The sequence below is a fragment of the Aythya ferina genome (assembly GCF_964211825.1).
Source record: "Aythya ferina genome assembly, chromosome: 17".
Lineage (NCBI taxonomy): Eukaryota > Metazoa > Chordata > Aves > Anseriformes > Anatidae > Aythya > Aythya ferina.
The window spans coordinates 14548662-14557639 of NC_140316.1; the positions used below are offsets into that span (position 1 = coordinate 14548662).

General features: G+C 44.0%; 1 protein-coding gene across 4 annotated transcripts in view; it reads left to right on the plus strand.

Moving 5' to 3' along the window:
* The window catches only part of MYO1H (myosin IH), a 34403-nt gene that overhangs the window by 24201 nt on the left and 1224 nt on the right, over positions 1 to 8978 (plus strand). For 3 of the 4 annotated variants that reach the window (XM_084491576.1, XM_084491577.1, XM_084491575.1), the window contains exons 17-31: positions 20 to 100; positions 574 to 679; positions 903 to 1020; positions 1306 to 1419; positions 2001 to 2077; positions 2693 to 2761; positions 3407 to 3491; positions 4036 to 4195; positions 5107 to 5190; positions 5650 to 5743; positions 6455 to 6510; positions 6626 to 6761; positions 7300 to 7367; positions 7759 to 7856; positions 8662 to 8761. In XM_084491576.1, the coding sequence (XP_084347702.1) occupies positions 20 to 100; positions 574 to 679; positions 903 to 1020; positions 1306 to 1419; positions 2001 to 2077; positions 2693 to 2761; positions 3407 to 3491; positions 4036 to 4195; positions 5107 to 5190; positions 5650 to 5743; positions 6455 to 6510; positions 6626 to 6761; positions 7300 to 7367; positions 7759 to 7856; positions 8662 to 8761 (1446 nt within the window). Of the gene's footprint in view, positions 1 to 19; positions 101 to 573; positions 680 to 902; positions 1021 to 1305; positions 1420 to 2000; positions 2078 to 2692; positions 2762 to 3406; positions 3492 to 4035; positions 4196 to 5106; positions 5191 to 5649; positions 5744 to 6454; positions 6511 to 6625; positions 6762 to 7299; positions 7368 to 7758; positions 7857 to 8409; positions 8471 to 8661; positions 8764 to 8978 lie in introns of those variants that run through there. The other variant, XM_084491578.1, reaches the window with a different exon arrangement.

Sequence of the window (8978 nt, forward strand, 5' to 3'; positions counted from 1 at the left end):
CTCATTTATCCTGTTTCAGGTGCTGTGCAACTCTAAAAATGGAATCATTAGAGACTGCTTTTTACTGTCAGAACTAGACAACAGGAGGAGGCCAGAGACTGTGAGTTCAATGTCTAGTCTTAACTTTGAATATAAACTGAACTTCCCAAGTCTTGATTTAACTGCTGTTCTTGACCTTAGTCCTATTTTTTTTTTTTCTTTCTGATGTTATATTCCTGGTAACTTCCTGGTAGTTCAACAGTGATGTTGCTGAAACAGCAGCAAAAAATGTGACAGACCTTAATGTTGTTATTAATGCATCATTCTAAAATGAGCTCTGTGCACAGCATCTAGCAGCCTTCAGTTTCTGAAGAGCTACCTTGCGTGTCCAGATGTATGGCAGGGATTCAAATATTCCAGCTAAGCACTCTGTCCAGTTAACTGATGATTAACTATGCTTCTAAAGCTTTGTGGTACTAATGCATGTGTCAGCCTTTTACTTAGTTTTAAGAGGAGTGTGGTGAATAAGTTGATTTCATTGACTGCAGTGCTTGAGTTGCAAAGCTAAACAAGCTTTTTTCAATGTCATCTTAGGTTGCAACCCAGTTCAAAAACAGTCTGATGAGTCTAATAGAAATCTTGATGTCCAAGGAGCCTTCTTATGTCCGCTGTATTAAACCAAATGAGAACAAGGAGCCTGGTAAGGCATTAAGCTGAGCACACTGCTGAGGTAATGGAATAAAGAGGGGGAGGCTTTAGGTATCACTAGGTACAACATGCACATATTTCTTGGTTAAAATAGCAGCTAAGATGTCGCCTTAGGTAGTTGTGAATTTAATTTTTCTGTATCTGTCCCAGTAGATGAATGTGTGAGTGAGCTTTCACGGATAGTATTTACCAGAATATATCTGTTCATACCACAGGGAAGTTTGATGATTTCCTGATCCGACATCAGGTGAAATACCTGGGACTGATGGAGCACTTGCGGGTGAGACGAGCTGGCTTTGCTTATCGGCGGAAGTATGAACTCTTCTTGCAAAGGTAAGTGGAGCTGTTCTTCCCTTTAGCCAGGTACAATCTGCCCTTCCATAAGGGCTTTAGAGCAAGGATTGTTTAAATGTCACCTCCCAGTTCTGAGATGCAGAGGTGTCAGTTTTTTTTACTCTGCATTAAATGTAACCTTCAGAGGTGTTTTTTGCCTATATCCATTTTGATCAGCTTCAGCATCTTCTGCCTTGAGTGAGGAGTAGAAACTGGTGGTGGTTGTTCAGGGAGAAATTCCTCAAATGCTATTTAATTTATGTTGATGTCTTGCTAATCTTTCAGGTATAAATCCTTGTGTCCAGCTACCTGGCCACACTGGCATGGGCCAGCAGCTGAGGGTGTGGAGAGGCTCATCAAGCATCTTGGTTATAAGCCTGAGGAATACAAGTTAGGGAGGTAAACTTTCTTTCTCTAGCTGTCATCCGGGCTGGTCAGCTGCATGGTGCTTGCCATTTCTGATTGTCTATTCTGTCTGTGACTACAAGTCACCACATTATCCTTCCAGACAGCCACAAGACATGGTAGTGTGAACAGATCCCTTAAGCTTGGCTCTTGCTTACCGTATGACCTACCTGGATCTGCAAACCTGAGGGCTACTGATTAGTGACTTTAAAACAAGTAAACTTACCCCAAAGGCATATAATACACAGGGCAAGAGGGTAAATAAGAAGCCCAGATGTATAAATCTCCACTTTATTTTCCTCTTTGTATTTCCATGGAATCTTGAACCTAGCCTAGTTCCCTCCATCTCTGGGTTATGAGGGATGAGCTGCCTTGGTTCAGCTCCAGGCCTTCTTGCTTGCTTGAGCAGCCTGAGGCAACCTGCCTGCCTTTTTCAGGATGTGCCAGCTAGACAAATGAGGAAAGAGATTAACTTGTCAGTACTACAGCTAGTTGGAGGTCTGAGCCTGATTAGGGCAGCTGAAATGATGGCTCACGATGAACAAACTGTCTCCTTTTCCTGGTCTCTTTTTCAGAACCAAAATATTCATTCGTTTCCCAAAGACCTTGTTTGCTACTGAAGATGCATTTGAAATCAGAAAGCACCTCTTGGGTATGGCTGCAGTTCCCTTTATCATATAGTTTATCATATAGTTCGATGGTTGGACCAGATGATCTTGGAGATCTTTTCCAACCTTTATGATTCTATGACAGATGAAAAAGCAGAGCCTGAGTGGACAGTGCTTCTTGATTTAGCAGATGAATATGATGAGAGCTGAGACCATCCCTGGTCCGCATAGTTATGAAGATTCTAAGGAAAACTCAGTCTTTTAACAGGGTGGGGACAAGTCAGTAGCTATATTGCCTGAGTCCTGGGTATATACCTCTTTTAGAGCTACTTCACCACTTCGGTCCTACTAGTGGCACTGTTGGACAGTGGATGCACTAAGTCCCTTTCCCCAGGGATTGGGATGCCACCTGTCCTTGATCCCAGCATTACCCATTTGTACCCACTTGAAATGCGTGGGACTGCCTAAAGTCACGCTTTCCTACACAGGCTGCTTTTGTTCCTGTTTTGTTGGTCTTTTGGTACCTTTGTTCCTGTGCACAGTGAGTGTGACAGACACAGGAAATCCTGCACAAGGTGTTTTATCACTGAGATTGAGAGCTCAATTCCTAAATGCAGTGATTCTGCAGATACAAGCAATATCTCTGCTTTTTTTGATAGTTTCAAGACTACAAGCCAAATACAAAGGATGCCTTGGGAAGAGGGAGTACAAGAAGAAGAGAGAAGCAGGTATGGGCTCTAAAATCAAGGATTCTCTTCTTGGGGCTATGTTTTCCAATAGGAGTTGTAGCTTTGGGGAGTCTTGAATCCATTTTGCTGTGGGTAGCACTCACAGCTTCCCCACAGGTCTGTGAGTGTTAGATTCAGATGCAGGTGATAACTATGGGGAAAAATTAGAGGTCCCTTTTAGTTCTGTATAGCTCCTCACACCACCTACTGCTCTTGGCCTCTTCAGGCCAAGCTGTGCAGCGGCAGCACCCTCTGCTGTGCATGTGGGGATGGGTTTTGGGTGCCAAGGGATTGCTCATCTAACTGCTAGGGGATTAAACCTGATCACAGTGGACAGGCTGCTGTGTAATAGTAGAGGCTCAAAGGCCAGCTTTCTAAGATGGTCTGCGTGCTGTGCACAGGGTACAGTGGGAGCCTGAGTGATGGCAAGGTCTGACACTGCTTTGATGTTGAGCTTTTTGGTGCGGGTAGTGCTGGATCAGCCAGTTATTACGGAGAATAAAATGTTCTCAGCTTCTTACTGTAAAGATCTGCTTATGGGAAGAGCTGAAAAAGAAACAGTTATAATTTCTGCTCTGTGAATTCACAGGATAGCATTGCATAGGACCTCTGACACTGACATAAGTAACTGACTAATTCTTTCAGCTATCAAGCTGGAGGCCTGCTGGCGAGGAGCACTGGCACGGAAGGAGGCCAAGAAGAGGACGTGGGCTGTTCAGATAATCAGGAAGTAATTATCACTGTGTGGTTGTCATGGGGAGGGCTACAGATGATGGGTCACAGCATGGTGATAGTCAAAACCATCTTCATACCCATATCGCTGTTGCTAGGAGTAGAGTTGCCAGGTAGGCTTGATCAGTAAATTCTGTCTTCTCTTCATGAATTTTCCAGCTTGCACGGATTTCTGTTGTTCTGCTTGTAGGGGTACAAAGGATCTCCAAATGAATCCTTTGCATGCCTGTCCTTTCTCTTCAGGTATCTCACCACCTCTTACATGGTCCTGCCTCTCCACACCCTTAAACGCTACTTCTGAAGTGGTGTTTATCTTTTTTTCTAAGTCCAAGGCACTGTTTTGTTCAAAAGAACTTGGAAAAACATGTTAATGTTTAGCACGTTACAGAGCTTAAGATCCCTTGCTCTCACTGTAACATGGGTGATAGTGCATGTGAATGTCAGTGATCTACTATCCCGTTATGTGCCTTTTATGACTTTCCTAACATGCCCATTGACTTCTGAACATAACATGTAAGTTCTGGTTTGGATGCTTTCTGTAGATTCATAAATGGCTTCATCAATCGGAAGAAACCTCTTTGCCCAGAGAACATTGAATTTGTGCGGCTTGTGCAGTACAACTATTTCATGAAGCTCAGAGACCACGTTCCAAAAAATGTTTTGGACAAGAGCTGGCTCCGACCTCCTTCTATCCTGGAAGAGGTGAGATTTGCTGTGGGCTTTGGGAGTGATAAAGGCGGCTTCTGTTCTGTGGTCGTTTGTGTGTTCACTTCACGTAGGAAAAGAGCAGTGATCTGCTGGCTTGTCCTCTGTTCTTGCACGGTGGCAGCGCCTGCAAGAGACTTTGAGATCCTTTGTATCTGGGGGAGGATGGGAGTGGGAGGGATGGCACCATCACTCAGGTTTCCAAGAGGAAGGAGGGAGCTTTGTTTTAAGCAGTAGAATGGAAGATGTGCTAACAGAAAAGTGACCTTATGAGCTCTATTAAAAACAAAACATCATGGGATTAATTCTAAAACTGTCAGCACAGATAGACAAGTAGCATTTCATCCTGTGCTTGGGATTTGGCAGGACAGCTATCCACAGTGAGTGAATTGGACAAACTCTTAATTGCTTCCAGCAGAATATTCATTTAGAAACAGCTGCTGATATTTGTTACTGCCTCTTTGATCAGTAAGACTGGGCCCAGAACAGATCACTCCCATGCTGGCTGTGGCCAGTACGCAGCAGGGCAGGTGGGCACAGGAAGATAAAAAGCTAAAGCTGAAGGTAACGTAAAGAATAACGCTAATGGCATGCTACCTGCACAGCGCTGCAGTCGTGTGTGGGTGACAGCTGGTGTTTGCTGCTTTCGGTAGCTGTGGTAATAACTCAGCCACTTGGTGTCCTGTGTCCTTCAGCTGCTGCGTGGGCAGTGACCTTGCTCTGGTAATAAAGGAGCTCTGTAGGTCGGGCTGTGGGCTGTGGGAGCAGAGATGGATTTGTGACTGGATATTAACAAACTTGCCTGATCCAAGCTGCCTTTAGGACTGCAGGAGGTGTTGTCTGCACAGCCTCACTTATTTTTTTTCCTTTTTTTTTTTTTTTTTTTTCCTTTTTTTCTTTTAATGCAGACATCTGAGATGCTAAAGAAAATCTGCATTAGGAACCTGGTAAGAAAATACTGCAGAGGTGTCACCGCTGAGAGGAAAGTGCAGGTAACTAATACATGGGATGCTAACACGCAAGTTGAAACACGCTGTGAACATGTGATACGTGCTTGCTGGTGAATTCTTTCAAATGCAAACTGTACTTTCTGACAGGCCACTGTTCCTTTTGCTGAGCAAATATTTCTGAGACTGGAATTAAGTGTTTCAGTGGCACTTGCAGTGTACAGTGCAGTTCTAAAGATGCACATCTTATGGTGTTAAAACTGCATTTCATCAAAATAGAATAGATCCATAAATAAGAAAGGAAGGATCTGTAAGACTCTTTAGCCCTTATTAGCTTATTATAAAAAGGTAAAGATTCTGGAAAAAATGCCACATGAGCCAGGAAGATAATGCATAAGTGGAAGAATGGTGTTGTTCAGTAATGCTGCATACTTTATAACTGCTGATGTTGCCCATGGACAAACTCTAAGAGGGTAAAGGATGTTTTGTTCCTTCTCAAAACAGTTACAGCAAAAAGTTATAGCAAGTGCCGTTTTCAGAGGGAAGAAGGAAGGCTACCTGCAGAGCATAAACCAGCCTTTTGCAGATACTCGACTGAGTGAGTACACCCCCAACCTCCTGAAGGGCTTGGCCTTGTGGTCCTTGGTCAGAGAAATGTTGACAAAATAAGTTAAGTTTCTGAGAGGAAATTCCTGCCTGACAGAGGCAGCATCTCCTGCTGGGTTTGGACCCTAATCACTTGAATCCCCTTGCCCTGTCATGTTTAGTGGTCACTGACAATTTGCCAGACTTTGTTCTCTTGCTGGGAGTATCTGGACTATCTCTGTATGGTACACAGCCATAAATCCAAGCATAAAAAGCTAGGACTGACAGGGACCTGTTCTTACAGTGCTGAGTGGAGTAGAGAAGCTGAGCTGGGTGTTATAATGCAGCATTGCCAGCTGTGGGGATCAAATCCCAAGGACTGGAGCTGCTGTTATTGGAAGCTCCCAAACAGCTTCAGCTGCAGCACTGTGTAGAAAGAAAAGTGATCTGGACTCTTCTCAGCACAAGTCCTTTGGTGTTAGAGCCTGAACCAAGGACAGATCCCCAATCAGCCAGCAATTCCCAGCATGAATTACTTATCACGCAGTAAAATCACTGGAATAGGTTTAGGAGTAGTGTCTAAACCATTGGTTTAGAAGAGTGTACCAATGGGGCAAGGATTAACGGGGTTAAGACAAATAACGTAGCAGTTCTGTCTTTTGCTGGTGGGAGCGGTGGCAATCTGTCATGTGTACTCAGTTTGTCTTTCTGGTTTAATCCTCAGAAGAGAATGATATAAACCCCAAAGTACTGCAGCTCATCCAAGGTGAGAAGATCAAGGTAAGGGAAGAAAGCTGGAGCTCAGCAGCCCATCAGCAGGTGCTGCCTGCTGAGCTGCCTCCAGAGCAGGGCCTTGCTGGAGCGCCAAATGCTGACACCAGCTCCTTGTTTTCAGTACGCAACCCCCGTGGTGAAGTATGACAGGAACGGGTTCAAAGCACGAGAGCGGCTGCTTGTTCTGACCCAGTCCTCAGCATATGTGGTGGAAATGGCAAAGATCAAGCAGAAAATAGACTACGCCACTCTGAAAGGTAATGGTGTCAACTGGTGTGGGGCTTTCCTTCCTATCAGTGACCTGCGGTGGGGGAAAGACAAGCTTCTGAATCTTCCAAAGATTTTTTTTTTTCTTGGATTTAGGGGACTAGAAGTAAGCAGTGGTTTGAGGAGAGGCAGGGGAACTGTTCTGTAACAGGACTAAAGATCTCCAAATGCCTTGAAAGAATGCTGATTATAGTGGTTTCATGATAGCATGGAAGGGTATGGAGCAAACGTTTAATGCTTGTTTACTGGTGGAAATGTGGATGGCAGAAAGTGATCTTCAGAAGGTATTTTAAAAACTTTTGACATAATGAAACAATGCTCCTTTTTTAGAGTATGTCTAAGTAGGGAAATGTACTTTCTTCATCCTTAAGAAGATTCAGAGCCCCTCTTCAGGAATGTGACTTCCTTCTGTAAACAATTCAGTGCTGGAGTCACTGCCCGTGAGAACAGCACCCTTATGGGATGGTAATGGTCACGTTGTGTAACTGTCTGGCTGTCTTTCCTCTAACGTTTGGGTTTCTTCTGAAGGTATTTCTACCAGTAACCTGAGTGATGGGATTGTAGTCATTCATGTTCCTGAGGACAACAAACAGAAGGTAGGAAGATGAAATGTCGCTACTGTGAATGTGTGGTTAGAAATACACTCTTGTAGCTGACACTTCAAATATTTTGCTTTGAAATCCTCAGATACACAATTACTGATGTTTACTGATTGGTAATCAGCTATGTCTTAAACACTTGTTGTTTTACCATAAAAGCTTTCACTTCTGTTTAGTGTCCAGGTTACTATAAATCCTAAATAGTCCCTGGAGAGGATGTTTAACCAGTCAGACTTGTAGATACATGCTTGTTGTAATTGTTCCATGCTCACTTCTGTGCAGCAGTTGCTACTCTAGCACTAGAAAGGAGTTTCTATGAAGGTACAACTGCTGGCTGCCGTGTGTGCTGGTGTAATGCCAGCTAACTCTGCCTCTCCTTTGTTTCCAGGGAGATGTGATCCTTCACTGTGAACATATCTTTGAGGTAGTCAGTAAACTCTGCATGCTGGCCAATAAGCAAAATCTTGTTAAAGTTGTGCAGGGAAGGTAAGAAAGAAAGTTGAACGGATAGTGTTGTGTAGGCTGTATTTTGTGGAGGTCTCTGCTTCGAAGGCTTGGGTCTGCGCTGCTTAGCTTTGAGAACTGCCCGCAGTCCATCTGCTTGAAACCCAAATGTGTTTATAGATGACTGTACTTGAAATGCTTTTCATTGCATTACTGGCAGGCCTGTTGGATCTGGCTGTACCCACTCATCTTCTGATGTGACCTGGGCCTGAGGTTGTGGGTTTAGTGGCCTCACAGCAGATCTCATTAGCATCAGCTCTGACTGAGAAAAGCCTGCTGGGCTGAGCCTGTGGGTCACTTCAGGATAAACGTTCCTTTCCCTAAAAGATTCAGAAGGCCCTGAAATGTGATTGCTGAGCACAGGAACCTTTTCAGTCACACCAGCAAGCTAATGGCAGGTGGATGCAATCTGTCTCTCAAATCAATACTTAAATTGAAACTGGCATATGAAACCTGTACTTCTGTTCCAGCTTCTCTCTCTGGCCTTTGCATTTCAATTGTAATTAGATTCTTTGTGTTCAATGGTTTACTCCAGGTCAGATCTGCTTATCTTCTAATACTTAATTGCACCAGGAAAATTCAAGAGCCCAGACTAGGTAGGCATGCACCATTTATCAAACCCTTCTGGGTTGTATGTTATAATGCAATTGTTTAGGAAATTTACCTAAGCTAGAGGGCTCTGATCTTCTAATCTAACAAGATTTGCCAAGGGAACAGAAATAAAGGGGGCTTAGAGTAAAGCCTATTGTGAGGAAAGCATCTAATAAGTAACTGTCTGTATTTGCAGTCTTCGTTTTCGCATTGGCTCTGGGAAGGAAGGGACAATGGTGTTTACTGTGGGGCAGGAGTCGCAGATCTTTAAAGCCAAAAATGGACAACTAACAGTGGTAAGGCTTCATTTAAGACTCTGGGAGTGTGACTCACATTCTCTGATGCTCAGCCCTTGCAGAACACAGCTAAGCCCTAGCAAGGGCCCTGTTGTGCAAGTTCAGCAGGAGGACTCAGTTCCTTTTACAGAGCAGAGGTGCCTGACGTAACCACCCAGTCAGTGTCTGCCTCCATACGATGTGTAATAGAGGGTAATTACTTTGGGAGTTGCAGCTA